The sequence below is a fragment of the Trematomus bernacchii genome, unplaced genomic scaffold, assembly GCF_902827165.1.
Source record: "Trematomus bernacchii unplaced genomic scaffold, fTreBer1.1, whole genome shotgun sequence".
Lineage (NCBI taxonomy): Eukaryota > Metazoa > Chordata > Actinopteri > Perciformes > Nototheniidae > Trematomus > Trematomus bernacchii.
In genome coordinates this window covers 3,385,236-3,400,847 of record NW_022987689.1, presented here as the reverse complement: position 1 = coordinate 3,400,847, position 15,612 = coordinate 3,385,236, and the positions used below count along the sequence as shown (strand labels likewise).

General features: G+C 39.9%; 1 protein-coding gene across 2 annotated transcripts in view; it reads right to left on the bottom strand.

The window, feature by feature from the left end:
- LOC117488695 (oxysterol-binding protein-related protein 1) overlaps nucleotides 1-15,612 on the bottom strand; it is a 22,910-nt gene extending 7,298 nt beyond the window's left edge. The window contains exons 1-18 of one of the 2 annotated variants that reach the window (XM_034137728.1): nucleotides 15,515-15,612; nucleotides 15,095-15,232; nucleotides 14,919-15,004; nucleotides 14,222-14,296; nucleotides 13,942-14,053; nucleotides 13,777-13,862; nucleotides 13,164-13,308; nucleotides 12,914-12,981; nucleotides 12,109-12,153; nucleotides 11,715-11,788; nucleotides 11,345-11,408; nucleotides 11,110-11,211; nucleotides 10,347-10,472; nucleotides 10,142-10,220; nucleotides 9,363-9,469; nucleotides 3,601-3,769; nucleotides 1,979-2,171; nucleotides 191-266 (exon numbers count right to left, since the gene is read on the bottom strand). In XM_034137728.1, coding sequence (XP_033993619.1) covers nucleotides 191-266; nucleotides 1,979-2,171; nucleotides 3,601-3,769; nucleotides 9,363-9,469; nucleotides 10,142-10,220; nucleotides 10,347-10,472; nucleotides 11,110-11,211; nucleotides 11,345-11,408; nucleotides 11,715-11,788; nucleotides 12,109-12,153; nucleotides 12,914-12,981; nucleotides 13,164-13,308; nucleotides 13,777-13,862; nucleotides 13,942-14,053; nucleotides 14,222-14,296; nucleotides 14,919-15,004; nucleotides 15,095-15,218 — 1,731 coding nt within the window. In that variant the 5' untranslated portion in view covers nucleotides 15,219-15,232; nucleotides 15,515-15,612. Of the gene's footprint in view, nucleotides 1-190; nucleotides 267-1,978; nucleotides 2,172-3,600; nucleotides 3,770-8,457; nucleotides 8,648-9,362; nucleotides 9,470-10,141; nucleotides 10,221-10,346; nucleotides 10,473-11,109; nucleotides 11,212-11,344; nucleotides 11,409-11,714; nucleotides 11,789-12,108; nucleotides 12,154-12,913; nucleotides 12,982-13,163; nucleotides 13,309-13,776; nucleotides 13,863-13,941; nucleotides 14,054-14,221; nucleotides 14,297-14,918; nucleotides 15,005-15,094; nucleotides 15,233-15,514 lie in introns of those variants that run through there. The other variant, XM_034137729.1, reaches the window with a different exon arrangement.

Genomic DNA, 15,612 nt, shown 5'->3' with positions numbered 1-15,612 from the left:
GGACTTGAAGACACTGATATTAATGACTATGTTCCCAAAGCCATAAGTTAGGGAGGAAGTACAAGAGCAATTTATCACAACCCAAAAACTTTGAGTAAGGTACATTTCACAAGCCTACTTTGCCCAACAGTAAAGTGAAGCATAACAAATAAAAGGGTAAATCTGCCTAAGGAAAATAGTCTGTTCTCACCATGCCAATGCATTTTTTCAGGATACTCCAGATGCTGACGTCATTCCTGGAGAACATGGGAGCCGGCAGTGATGTTCTGTAGGACAGTGGTGTAAAGAGAGGGAGAATACAGTCAACTTGACAGAACATTTCATTAACGAAGAAGATTGAATTTTACACAAAAAATAAACAAACAGTAAAAACGGGCACCTGAGGATAGGACATCTGGTCTCCTCCACACTCAAAATAATTTACTTCCATTACAACAATAATATTTTTGCTTGCACTATTTAAAAGCTGCAGAGCAGACACCACAGCTTGAACTGATGTTTGGATACACAGTCACCTGACACCTGTAAGCTAATGAGCTTTCAGCTGGCCTTTTCAAGCCTCATGCAATACACATGAGTGGATTTACAACTGCATGTGTTGGTTTACAAGACCGGTTATAAGATACACTCCTTAAATTGGTATTTCATGTGAAACTTGGCTCAAAAACATCTCTCACTTAAAGATAGTCCCATTTGCATTTCTTTAGATTCATTGTGGTTGAGCGTTTTAACTCACGCAGTACAAACGCAACTGCTTTACTACTCTCTCTCATATGAAGCCTTTGCTGCTGCACTAAATCCTCTCTGTGTTGTTGTTGAGTTTATCTTCCAGCCTTGCTAACAGCTGTAGTGAGGAGTGTTTTACAGGTATGCTTGCTGGAGGCAGATGGTGCCCTTGTTTAAAAGTGTATGGAAGCAACTACACAAATAAAAGCCATTACTTCAGCTAAATAAACAGAGAGGTTAGGAGTGGGGGTTTGCTCCATCTGTGGGATGAGCAGCGCGGTGATGCATGGCAGACTTTACGTCTGGCCTAGTTTGTGTTCCTCTGCCCAAAACAGTTGAAACTGAAACACAGGCCAACTTAAAGTGAGAAAGGACTTTCTATACACATGGACATGCTATATCCAAATGTTAAGCATTCAGATCTTACAGTCAAAGAGCCATAATGACTGATAAATGCAGACCAATTATCCATTATCCTAAAGAGTGTACAGTATACTGTAGTAAGCAGCAGTCCTTGTAATAAAGAAGAGAGAGCAGAGAGATGTTGTACAACCCATCTTCAGGCAAACAGGGACAGCTGTATCTTTGATTGACAGGAGTAATACCAAATAAACAGACACCTCATGAATCCTTAATGCACAACACACACAAGTATACACGTATGCACACAGAGATAGCCAGCCAGTCCCCTTTCCTCCAACTCTGAGCCAGCACTTGTTGAATTATTCATGGGTCACTTGGATTAAGGAAGAGAGGCCGAGCCAGAATCAGCATCCACGGAAATGAAAGAGATTGTCGAATCTTCACGGGAATATGAAAAAGAAAACCCGCGCCAATCACCAAGCACTACGTTGATTATTCGCCTGGAGAGTTGGATCTGTCAGGAAAAACAAACCCGGCTATTCTCTGTGGATTGGGTGCTCAAACAAAAACACATGACTGGAAAAACAGAGCGGAGTGTAAAGCTGGTTTCTCATTACACCGACTGTGCCTTTTTACCTGCCTATCCTCCTGCTGACTGAGATCTGCAACCAGTCATCAGGCACACATGATATTCAATTTAGTTTCAATTCAAAGTCATACACTACTAAATCCAGCCACCAGTAGTGAATATCATCTTAAACAAAGCCTTGCACATAATAAACAGTGAATGGGCTGTATAAAGAGCATTCCGTATTTCCACTTGTCCCCTTTGCCATCTTTTACATCCAGAAAACAACAAGCATGACATCATAACTGGAGCACGTCCCACCTTTGATTCTCCACTCCGTTCTGCTGGGCGGGTTGGTTGCCATGGTTACCCTCCCCTGACATTCCTGTAGGCCCCCTGAGTGCGCTGGGACGGCGGAGACTGCTGCGAAGGGGGGTGTCTCTGCCCTCGTCCTCTTCACAGGAAGGACTGGCCACAGACAGGAAGCCGCTCACCGAGAGCTCCGACTCCGACTCTGTGGGATGATGAGAGGGGGCAGATGCCAGGTCATGCCAAACAAACACACACGCACACACACACACACACGGACTCGAGTGGCCGGCTCGGAAAGCTGCACTACACTGTTTGCGAAATAAGCACTTGTGCTCGAGTTCCTCTCTAACTTCCTCCTCCCTGCTGCCAGCCAAAGCCCACCTGAGGATTGTGTTCCAATGAGAGGCCACACAGAGGCTTCATTTCCTCCAACATTGTTTGCTCTGTGCTCTCTGGATGCTACTCCTCCCCCATCAGTGACATTACAGGTACTGTCACTGACACAAAGGGGAGGAGAGGATAGTGTGTACAGTCTAAAGACACGACAGCTGCATGTCTGTAGTCTCTAAACAGTCATCAAGGTTTTATATCTTAACATGTGAAAATATAAATGAAAGTTTAGAGTGTACAGGCAGAGTGTGTCTGGCTAGAGGACAACTCGGGAGACATCTATAAATAATGCAATGATTCCCGACTGGTCAGTGCAGAAACATGATGTAGAAGGAAGTCTAGTGTAAATAATCACCATGGGGAGAAGCTATCTTTGTAGAATCCATTATAGATGTTGCTGATGTATATGCTCCACATGATAAACATGCTAGAGCAGTAAGCACTGTCCATTTTGTTTTGAAAATGATTCACGACAAATACTTATGTTGAAAACTAAAGCAGTAAGGCTAATCACCAGCTCATAAGCTCTCAGTAGAAGAGAAGAGGATATTGGCAGTGTTGTCTTGGCAATTTCAGAGACAGATAAGGTGCCAAAGGAGTGTCAGTGGGTTCAACCAAATACACACACTAACACACAAGCACAGTGAAGCTTAATTTCTTAACCTATTAACAGCCTATTATTATTTTATTTAAGTGAGAATGAAACGCTGAAGAAGTTCAAAGCAAGAACAACATGCATTGCTGGAGGTACATGTATGTCAACACACAATTACAGTTACAATTCTTAAAGTTACCCTATGGAGCTTTTTTTTTTTATAACCATACAAATGTCCTTTTCTAATAGTTTTCACTGACACACTTATTAAATGCCTTCTTCATTAAAGAATTGCAGAGCAGATTATTTATTTTTTAATGTGCATTGTTTACATCGATGTTTGCAAACCAGCACTCTTCTTCCCTGTCCTACTTCTCTACGCTGTACTGCCTAACTGCTGACAGTTGTTAAACAGCGGAAAAGGGAGAAACCATCAGCAGAAATGTGTGTCCTTTTCCTGAATAAACAAAACAGGGACCCACTAGGAAAACCCTTGTTTTAAGGGAGCTTTACAATCAGAGACATGAGCACGACGTGGCCATGAAACTGTATGAAGAACAAGATATACTATACTAAAGTACTGATCTAGTTTAACTCCAGTAGTGATATTAACGCCTTTACTTCAGTAACACTCCAGGTATCTCACCTGACACAGCGTCATAGAAGTCATCTTCAGTGAGGGTACTGAGGGTGGACGACCTCCTGCTCTTACTCAGGGACTGCTTGAGTTCGTAGTGGTCGGTTGACAAGGTCTCCAGAGCCTCCGTCAGAGCTTTGTTCTTCTCCTCCTCTTGCTCCAACTGCAGGCTCCACACCTGAAAACACAGGACCACCAAACAGATGAAACGTACAGACACACACTCAATACATTATGCTTATTTACATATCGCTCTAACATGTGAGCAGTATATTTGTCATGGAAAATCTGGCAGATTTGTGACTGACTGGTGGTTTGATTGATATGAAGGTATTGATCTGCTTATCTAGCTGCCAGTTTGTGCGTCTTTGTGGTTCTCATGGCAGGTCATTGTTCTGACCCTGCCCACATATCTGGTTTCCTCCAGTCGGAACCAAACACCCCAGTCTCGGACAGCTCTGAAGCCCAGGATTGAGTGTCCCTTCATGGCAACCTGAGCCAGGCCACTGAGGGACAGACCAGCTGAGTGTTTCCTATTGTCTAACGCTGCCGTTGTACGTCCTTTGCTAACCAAACAGAAGACAGGAAAGTCAACCAAAATCCACAGATGCTCGCACAAATTACATAACATTTGATAATCGCTATAACCACACCTTTTGTTAAAAAATTGAAAAAGCACATTTAGGAATTTAAAGGTGGGGTAGGTAAGTTTGAGAAACCGTCTCGAGATACACTTTTTGTTATATTCCATGGAATGCTCTTAACATCCCGATAGCAATGAATATCTTAAGTGCTTTGACAAAAAATCCATAAAGAAATATCATCTGTGGAAGCCGTAATACTGTAAAAAGCACGACCAATCATTTTAGCCAGCTCGGCTAAAATAACTGGATGGCCTACCTGCCTGTCAGCCTTCCATCTGTGCACAAACTTATCTCGTGCCCTCATTGGTCATGTGCGCGTTCGTGTGTGTTGGAGGAGGGGCTCTGTAAGGAAGTGGCAGATTTTCTCCGGTTGTGTATTTTCAAATTCTAGCGCACTCGAGCTGGTTTCTCCAAAATTACCTACCCTACCTTTAATGCATCTCCAATTAATATAAAAGGAGAGAAAAAATATTCTCAAAGTAAAGAAAGCAATCATTTATGCTCGTAAAGATAGAGGAAAGGCTCCACGGTTTATAAACACTCAGTCACCTTGGGAAAGGCAGCTGAGAGAAACAGGAGCTTGTAAATCACACTGTAAATCTGAGACTGCAAAGCAGAGCAAACGTCTTCTTTTGAAGACCAGAAGTTTGTCCTCATCTCTTATACTGCCTGAATTACTATCAGCTGTGTGCACAGCCATGCAAAGAGAAACACCTGCCAGTGCATCTGCTCGAGGGTAGGGTTAGAATTCATGCCGGTTACTCTAACTCACTGATTTCCTTTTCAGATATTTGGTTTAAACCATCATGGGGGAGACAATGTTTAGGTTATCACCTTCCTCCTTATCACTATAGACTATATTGTATGGGATCAACAAGGTCACAAAGATCATTTCTAAGATATTAACTGTGATATTCCCATAAAAAGAGTACATAAAATGGCCCTGAGTGACTGTCAGCGGCTCAAACTGTATATCAGGAACATAAAGAGCTCCAGACTCTTGTGGTCGAGATCAGGCCACATGATGGATGAGGAAGTGAAAACTCTGAGGGGCATATCAACCAATTTGCTGATTGTTTTTTTCTTCAAGGCTGACGATCTAGCTTTTGGTAATAAATATTGATCGGTTTAAATGCACGCATTGTTGATCCGAGTCACACAAATACAAGCTAAGGATTTATCATGTAAATACTTTCCTGAAATACATTCTGTAGACCCGATTCCTTTTGTGCCGTACTGTAGACTTCACTCAGCACAACTTCATCATAGATACAGTAAACAAAGGTGAGAATGACTCATGTGCAACTATACACAGATCCTAATTCAGCAACAGAGAATAAAACAGCTCTGGTCCATGTGCTAAAGTTGATATTAATATAAAGCTGAATATCTGAATGTATCCAAAAACACATAATCACAGTTATCCAAGTCCATGCTAAAAATAATAGACTTAACGTCGCAATAAGATCTTTGCTGTAACTGTGAGAGACGCTCATTGGCAGCTTCATAAACACGAGACTCAACAGCTGCCTGGCACCTGCAGTCCAGGAGAGACTTCACTGTTCACAGTCATGTCCTCACTCTTCCTATGCTCTATGTTTAGCTCCTGTACAGTAGGTCATGTTTAAAATACAATTCTAAATGTGAGAAACCCACAAAGAAATATATTTTTCCTCCAACTGTGAGATATGTCATACACACAGCTATATAAAAAGTATGGACACTAATTGGATTTTTATCATGAGGAAAAAATACATCTAGGGAAAAGCAGTATTATCATACCGTTCTAAGTTGTAGTGCAAGTCTACAAATTTGCCAAAATATGACCTTCAAGGAACAAGCTCTTGCTAATAATGAGACACATTTCACAAAATAGAATGCCCTTGCAAGCCTCCCCAATAATTAAATTCTCTTTTTTTTTTTAAACGTATGGTTGTAAAGTAAATTAGTCTGCTGTTAGGGAGCTGGTGTTAACACTTCCTGTCCCAGGCACTTGGCTTAATAGCCCATCCAGGAACAGAACACTTTGTTGTGTAACTATCTCAGCCAGCTCTTTCATTCTCCCAGCATCCTCTCGCCTGAACACAAACAGCGCTATTTTAAGCCCTGCTGAGGCTGTGCTGTCGCTGGAGCCCGGGAGGGAAGCTTCTCCTTGGCCAACATCCCAGAGGCGAGAGCATTGTCTTTGTTTTTTTAAATGTAGCTTTCTCTACTGAGAGGGGAAGCACATTATTATAGCTTTACACAGTACTGAAATATGTAACTGTTTGTCAAACTGTACATGACTATATGATGCCTGGAAGCAACTACAACTATTTTAAATCGAGAAATACAGTACCAATTACACAGAAAAACTCTGTATCCCAAGTTTCTCTCTGTACATCTACACCATTGGCTTTAAAGGTCAGATTCTGATATGAGTTGAGATACAGTACGGTTGAATAAACACTTCCAGATCTCGTATGACCCGGAAAAGAAGAAGGCCAGTGCAGGGACCAACAGGAACATTTATCTGTGCCCAGTGAAGTCTATCCTGGGTGAGAGATGACAGTCAGCAGGTCAGATACCCATGTGGCGATACTTGTTGATGTTAAGGTCAAATGGTACTTTGTGCTTTTTCAAATCCCCAAGGTGTTGTAGGGTGTTTTACAGACTGTTGACAGAAAGCTATGACATACAGCTTAGGAAAAAAAAATGCTCTGCCACACTCCTGGCTTCAGAGCAATATAAACTGACAGATACTGTATGTGTATCTTCGTGTCACCACTAAGTGGTTTCACGCTGGAAGCCTCCATTTGTTTTCTTGACAGGTGTGGAAGCCTGCTGCCTGTGAAACACTAAGAAAGGATGGGCTTATAAATCTGCGTTGTGTGCATAAAAGTTAACAGCAGAGATTTCTCCACTTTACATTTCGTACAGTCACCAACCAGTCAGTCAAACTGTGCCCAGTATGCACTGTATAAATGTGGCACTCTCACTGGCACTTTTTTCCCCTGCAGCTGCTGCTGAAATGGGTCAGACCACAGATACTCGCCGAAGAGGAACACTGCATTTGCTTTGAAACATGCTTCTTTATATCACATATGCCCGGACGTCATAGTACATCTGTAGTGTACATTACGTACTTTGTAGACAACAAATTGCAGTCTAAGTGGCTGCATCAGAAAGGATCTGTGGCAGACAATGCTAATGGGGGATTAGAGTTAACACTGCCTAATACAGCCAATCACAGCAGTGTAGAAAATATAATCCAGTAAGTACATCTAGTAGAACCAGTTTAGCATGAGATCACTAGTGGATATACAGTAGCATGCTTGTTAAGACATTTCCTTTTCATTATACTAATCTGGTTGTCAGAAATTAATTGTCTATCCATAGTTATGATACTTCTTGGATGATGAAGGCTGCCATAAATGTTCTCAGCCTCCCTGTGATAACAGTGCCGAGTTATTCCTTGTGACAGGACAGCAGCTGTTGCCAATTCATACTCACATAATGAGGTTTGGCAATGCACACATCACTCTGTAAACATGCTGCGTTTGGGCATTGTTGTGCGATGTTATATCCAGCTGATCCAAAGCAGCATTTGACTGTATCTGAGGGAAATTATGACATCTTCACCTTATAATACAAATACACACACCTGTAGATATGGGAATCCATACAATTATAACAACCAGCAATTAATTTGTAATTAATTGAGAAAAGTATAACACCAATTCACAATTATATGATTCAAGTTCTGGCATTACAGTGAAACACAAAAGACAGCTGCTGTGTTATAATGATTTACAGCCTGGTTAGAAGTGTTACTTTAAATAACACAATATCAAAAATATAATATATCCCTCTTTATGCTTTTGCTTTGACAGAAATCATTACACAATGAGAAGATCTCAGTAAAAAGACTCAATGAGAAGTGTAATGCTCAGTACCACTTTAAAAATGCTCAATTTAACGCTCAGAATTCAGATCATTACATACCTGATAATGACTTCCGCATATTGATGAATACCATACGCATAATGTGCCAACGCTCAACAATCAGCCATCAAATCAAAGCCACTAAAAACATCAGAATCAATCAAATATATCGCTAACTTCAAACACTTCACTCTACAGTGAGGCATCAGGGACCAGCCCATTGCAAGCAGAGTCAGCTGCTTAGCCAACAATGAAAAAAACAGATAAGATACAAGAAGAACAACTGTTTGGTTTGTACCTGTGCAGATACTGGATGAGAGTGCCGTCACTGTCTCCTCTTGCTCCTCAGCTTGGATGCTCTGGCATGTGAAAGTGTGCCTGCAAGCGTGTATTTTGACTGAGTGAGGATGAAATCATGTATCTCCAGCTGAGCCTGTGAATATGCACGCGCTTCAGTTCCCCCGCTCAATGCACAGCCTTTCCCTAGAGCGGGAGTGTGTGGAGCCAAGTCCAAGGGTGTGTGACTGTATGTGTGTATCAACACTGATCTGCAAGCTGAATGCAGACCTAAGCATAAAAGCGGATCTCGCCGGTGTCCTTCCTAGAGTCATGCCACCGATTACCTCACTGTTCCATTACTCTACAGCAAGGACACAGCCCAGCCAATGGGACAGCTGGACAGGGACACACACAAACTTCAAGCCTGATCCGTATGAGGGAGATAACATTAAAAGGGAGGAGCTTGAGGATTTTGTAATCATTCAATATAATTTACTCAGCCAAATAGGAGCCGAGCACGTTGGTGAGTATATGGGTATCGATGAGATGAAAATGAAGCTGAGTGGACTGCAAATTGTCACAAATGTCACATTTCTGCATCACAAGGATAACACTGTTTCACGTGCATAAAAACAATAATTACAATAATACTCCATATTAGACTAATTCTGGGATTTGTAGTCTTTCTAGTTGCATATTTTTCATAGTCTTATATTTCAACAGTTTTACGACAAACTGTGACTTTTTTGACATGGAAATGATTATTTAAGATTGACAAACATCATACGTGTAATTCGTGGCACAATTCAAACGGGATCGAAAGATAATCTTTCTCTCCCCATTGACTTCAATGCATAATTTTTCCGAAATAAGGTCCCATGGGTCGGAAGTAGATGGGCGGGACTTCGCCTCTCTATACTGTACCTCCTCCTGTTTTGACAGCAGTTCAAGGCACAGATGGAGAGCAGCACAGGTTTCACTGGAGAGCTCACTGGTCTCTTTGGCTTTCAGTAGAAGTGGGGCAGGCAGTGCTGTTTCAAAAACAAAATAAAAATAATACATGTTCAGTGCAGATACATTGGGCTACAACTGAGTTAGCATTGATTAATTTGTTGTTTTTGTCACGATATGTCAGAAAATAGGGTTAAAAAAAAATCACAGTGACAAGACCAACAATCAACATGCTAAAGATTTGCTCATTCAATAAAACAGATTTATGTGTTATGTGTCCATGCTAAAAGATCAATTAAAGAGTGAGGGGTTAGGTCACTGTGTCAACTAGCAAAAGGCTAAACGACTCGTGACATTTTATATCCATGCCTATTCGTGACCCCCTCATAAAGGTTGAGTATGTTTATAAACTCAGAAGGTCAAGCGCTGTGGTTCTCAACCTTATCGAGTTGCACCTCCCCCGCAAACAATGATTAGATAAAAGTTGGAAAAAACGTCACTAAAATGTTACCTTCTTTATCGTTCTTTCCACTCACATTTATCCTAAAGCCTCTTGAAAGGACCCGACACCCAGGTAAGTAAATCGCAAGGTTAAGGTTTGGTCTAACAAAATTGTTTTTTTAATTCGTTTTTCTATCCATTTACTAAATAATCAATTATCAAATCATTTCAGCACTAGGATGAAATTATCGGAAATAAAGGACACCGAATTAACAACAACAATAATACGGGAACAATTCCAGGACTCCTACCACTGTTCTCCTCATTCTTCACCATTGAGAGAAATATTGACACTTCACTCTCCAATTTCTGCTGGGAAGCGTTGGCTGCCTGCAAGAGCAGAAGACAAAAGAGACACTCACTTATTGGAATCCTCCTCCTTAAAATAGCACTTCCTTCCCACTGCCACCTTATAAAACACCTGACACCTTAAAAAAGGTCTGACATTTATTTTACCTGAAGGGCTTGTGGCAGATTCCTCACTGTTTCTTCAGCACAACCATTGGCATCGATGATCAATTCTTCTTGGGTGCAGTGGCGAGTGCTGTAGGATGAATGTGCCTCAAATGCATCTAACCATCTCTAAGTGCACAAATATCAGAAATATTTACAAATGTCCACCCTTTCGGATTCACTTAGACCAGGGGTGTCCAAACTACGGCCCGGGGGCCAAATGCGGCGTGCGGACCATTTGGATTCGGCCCTCAGCAAATTAAAAAAGTATAATGAAATATGGCCCACAAAGGAAACTTGTGCTTGTCTTATATTGTACTTCTTAAATATAAATGTAAAAATATATTACACAGTAGTATTCATGTGTTAATAAGACCACTTTTCAAATAGATTCAGTCAATTAAAGTTGGAAACATTTTCTAACATATCTTAGTTGATAAGAAAAAAGCCCAATAACTTATTTACATAACAAGCTTGAAATACACCCTTCCTATTTCTCCTTATTATAATCAATCGGAGGCTTCTGTTTTAAGGGATAAGCTGCTAACACTCACAAGCATCATTTACCTACATTTGATTGATTTTGCTAACTTATAACTGAACTTATGAGGCAATATACCTCTAGTGAGTGGCCCAGCCCTTCGTATATTTTTTTCCGTATGTGTCCCTCTGTGAAAAAGGTTTGGACACCCCTGACTTAGACAAATCAGTCAGATTGTTCAGAGAAGAGATATTGCATTAGCTCAGAAGGTGAATATCAACTCACTTTTCTTGTTGCCACTGAATCAGTCTTTGAGGAGACCTTGAAATAATGTACAGTGTCATCAAAACACTTAAGCATGAAGAAGCAATGATCCCATGGTTTGACCTAAAATGACACAATTAAATTAATTACAATCACGCTTGCTGCACGATCTGTCAAACATCACCATGTCATCACAACGGAAACATCCAAGGGGCATTCTTGTATAGTCATGAATGTTCAATCAATTACTACTTACCATGCAGTAGGCTTTTGTTAGAGACTTACACCCTTGTTTTCTGACACCAGCCAGGGCATCAGCCCTGAAAAAAAGAAACTAATGAGAGAGCACATAGACACACTGTATAATAAAACTGCACTAATTTACCAACAGTACACATGTAGAAGCTGTTTAAAGTTCCAGTTTCCCTGAATGCTTTGGCATCGTCTGGTTAAATGTAGCTTAAAACACAGAGCCAATCAAGGATAGCAGGAGTAGCTAGAGAGAAACTTCTACCATGACAAACAGTAGCATACATACATACATACATACATAATGTAATAAAAACTATACTATACATACTATATATTTTGTATCTAAACAATTGGCATACATAAAGTTATCTCACTTTCTGGGATACCAGGAGAGCGTTCCATCCTCAATGACCACCCAGTGGGATCGCCATCCCAGAAAGTGTGAACTCTGTCAGAGACATGTGGAGTAAAATCAGAAACTATTTTGCAAAAGTAGAAGATATAAATGGTTCAATATATTATAGAACATATAGGTTTGAATATATTTTTTAATCCATTTTGATAATATTCAAAATAAACAGATGACACAAGTCATTATATACAAAACAAAGAATAAAAAGGGTTTTGAGAGATTTCTTAAATATATAATAATGCTATTGTGTGGCATAATAAGAAAAAAGTCAAGTCTATACCATCAAATGTGTCTGAAAAGAATCATTGCCTGACATATTGGAAGTAGAAAAAGAATACACTTCAACATCTGGGTACCTTCCAAAGAGGGCCTTCAATCTTCTTCACCCCACTGCTCTCATCCTTTGTGGAGAAAAAATAATAATTCTCAGACTTGTGTACAGACCATGGTACAGACACAGGCTGATTGACAGGCTTTAAGAGGTTTTGTTAAGACCAGACACACTCAACTCAGTTTTCCTTTTGTATTACAGTAAAACCTGCATCGTGTCAGAAGTATATACATTTAAATGTTCTTAGTAGACAAGCACTTGTTTTTTCTTCATCACAATGACTAAGCAATGTTCTGCAGTGAAGCTGTGCCAATTACAGTATATTACACATTGAAGCAAAAACAAGGAAGGCTGTCTTGCAAGGCTTTTCTCCACAGCCACCAGACCTCAAGTGAACACATTTATAAATATATGAAAGAGGAGAGTGAACAAATATAGTTGTGTGGACCTTTATTTTGGCCCAGAGCAAGATAGCAATAAGGAGAAAAATACAAACACCTAATAAGGTGCTAGAAATAATTAATTTTGACTCATAGTCAGAAATTCCCTCGTGGATAACTCAATTTTGAAATGTTTAATCTTCTGGGAGATGTGAAGGAACTTAGTTATTTTTACTGGATATTTGTTTATTAAACTGAGATTTTTCCTAGCTAGATTTTGCCAAATGGTTGTGAAAGAGGAGATGCCAGAGGATCACAAAATGTCCCTGCTCCTATTAAATGTAAGGGGTGGGAAATGCACTACCTTAACCTTTATATATTTTTCATTATTTTCTTTCAAAAGGAAAACTTCATTACCTTAAAACTGAAAAACGACTTATCTTCACGTACCCTGACTTGATAGGCTGCTAGAATCAGTCTCAGTTCATCACTGCGGGTCAGGTCTAAAGCAGTCTGGTCTGCAAAAGTTAGCCATGCAATAAATTACGTTGCAATACCCAAGCACAAAACTAATAGAACCTACTGTAGTATTTACACAAATGTATATTTAAAAAAAAAGAAGAAATATTAACTCCAAAATGACCAGATTAAACGTTATGCACTAAAAATGCATTAGTAAGAGTATAAAGAGATGAATTACCATGGGTGTTTTTAATACTGGGGCTGGCTCCAGAGTTGAGCAGGTTTATAATGCACTGCTTCTGCCCCCTGTAGGCGGCACAGTGTAAGGGAGTGTTCCCCACAGAGTCCCTGCAGTGAATATCTGGAGGTTCTTCTCTACTGAGCTGAAGAACAGAAGACAGGGGAACAGCAGAAAGCAATTTAACAAAGCATAAAACGCTGACATATACTTATTCGACATGTAGAACTGAGTGTCCACCTTAAGCCAGTGATACAAAACACAGAAAGAAAAGTAAAATGATATCCCTGATTTGGTTTTCTGGAGAATCTGCTTAGGTCTGCTAAACAATTCAGTAAAGAATGCACATGATATATTGTTTTAGTTGTCTATGATTCAATCTTTTACCATTCTGCCAAAGCATCAGACAGGTAAGGCCCTTCACAAATATATTAAAATGTTGGATTTTTGTGACCAGTATCTGGAATGTTAATGTAAACCTGTAGCATAAACCATTCAATCTCAAAACACAGCAAAACCTGTGCAAGGCAGTGGTTTAATGTGAAACGTTCTTTAAGCAAGAAAGAGGCTGTCAAGTGTAATATATTCTGCAAAATTCTTAGAAAGGTCAGACCAGTTTAGACAGAGTGGAGATGTCCCCCTCTCTGGCTGCTTCCAGAAGCTTCTCCTCCCACCGCCTTGTCTCTCTCCTCTCTGCAGCTGCACAAATCAAACACCATTTGAGAACAAAGGCAGATGATCCACAGTAATGAGAAGCAATCAGCGTTTAAAAAATTACCCTCCAGCATTGTAATGATTTCATCATCCTCTGTCACATCTTTAGGGATTTGAGCTGTTCCATTGATTATGTTGGAACAGGCATCATACCGCAGCAGCAAGAGAACAATCTCCTTTAAGCAGAGAATTTTTTTAAAAATCTGACCATCATTTGTCATCACTTAAAAGTTTGAATACTATCTGGTGGTGTCTGAGACCGTGAATTCAGCTCACAAGTTATAAAGCAGGGCACACCTATATAGTAATGGGCAGGCAAGGCACTCAATGTTTTTTTTTTTTACCTTTCTCCCAGTAAACGCTGCTTTGTGTAGAGGTGTGTCACCCATGTTATTCTGCAAATTTGCATCAGCACCTGCCTGCAAATATGGTAAATGTAGTAAATACAACTGGCTGCAAATACTTACTGGAGATAATATATATTTATCTTTTTTTTGTATTCTACTAATTCAATATTATAACATACAATCAATGAAACAGACAATCAAAAACAAAATAAGAAGAAACGGGAGGGCAGAAAGCAGAGCTAATTAAGAAAATAGCCCTCATCCAGTTTTTAACTATTTTGGTCAAGGATCCAAATATTATGGCATTTTAACTACAAACTTAGGAGGTTGGTTTCCATGTATGTATGCAAGTAAAAACACACATAAATAAACAAAATGCTATGTATACACACACATACACATATTATGTACACGTACTACACACATACTTCAGGTTTCAAAGTATAATTTAAAAAGGTCATTTCCAGGGCAAAAAGGAAATGCAATACCAAAACAATGAAAAGCAAAATGAAAAAGAAAGTAGGATAAAGGTTATTTTTTAAATCTTAAAGTTTATACTAATCCATGAACAGATTACAATACAGTTGAATTTATTATCCTTTTTTTTCTTTTCTTTTTTTAAAGGTAAACCAAAACACAAAGACAACACAAAACAAGAAACAAACAAAAGGACCGTTATAAGAACACATCTCACCTTAAGCAGCTCCTGCACAGCTTCCCTGTGTCCAGAGCAGCAGGCCAGGTGGAGGGGGGTCCATCCTAAACTGGCTTTAGATCTGGCTTTACAGACACAGAGGAACATGATCCTCATACCTGAAGAAGAACAGCAGTGCTAGTCGACGGCTAATGGCTAATCTCCTCTATACTTACATCTGCAGTTGATGTTCAGAGAGCTGCTTTGGTTGATTCTCGACTGAAGGAGGCTCTGAATATGAGAACAACTGCCGTCTTTAGCGTAGAGGAGAAGCTTTTCCTCAAGTGTGTTTGCCTCCATCACCACTTCACTTCCTTTGGCCCAATAGCAAAGCTAATGTAAATGTTACGACTGTCAAAGATATTGGAGACCAAAAAACCGTTTGTTAACTGATGCTAACACAACCAGTAAAGGTGAACAAAGCTTCTGAGTGAAACATTAACACATACAGTCAGTAGCCTACTTAATTTAACGTAGCTTGCTTTCTTTTAGCTTGTGGAGGGGAAGTTTAAAACAACAACACATGTACCCAAAGGCTAAGGTACAACACAAACAACCTAGCATGTTACCTAATGAAATACAAGCTTTAGACTTACAGGGAAAGATTTTAAACTCCTACTTTAATCAACTTTCGCGAGTGTGTTTGAGGGTTCAAGCCACAGTTTAAAGACCAACCAACACTACTCGAAATTCG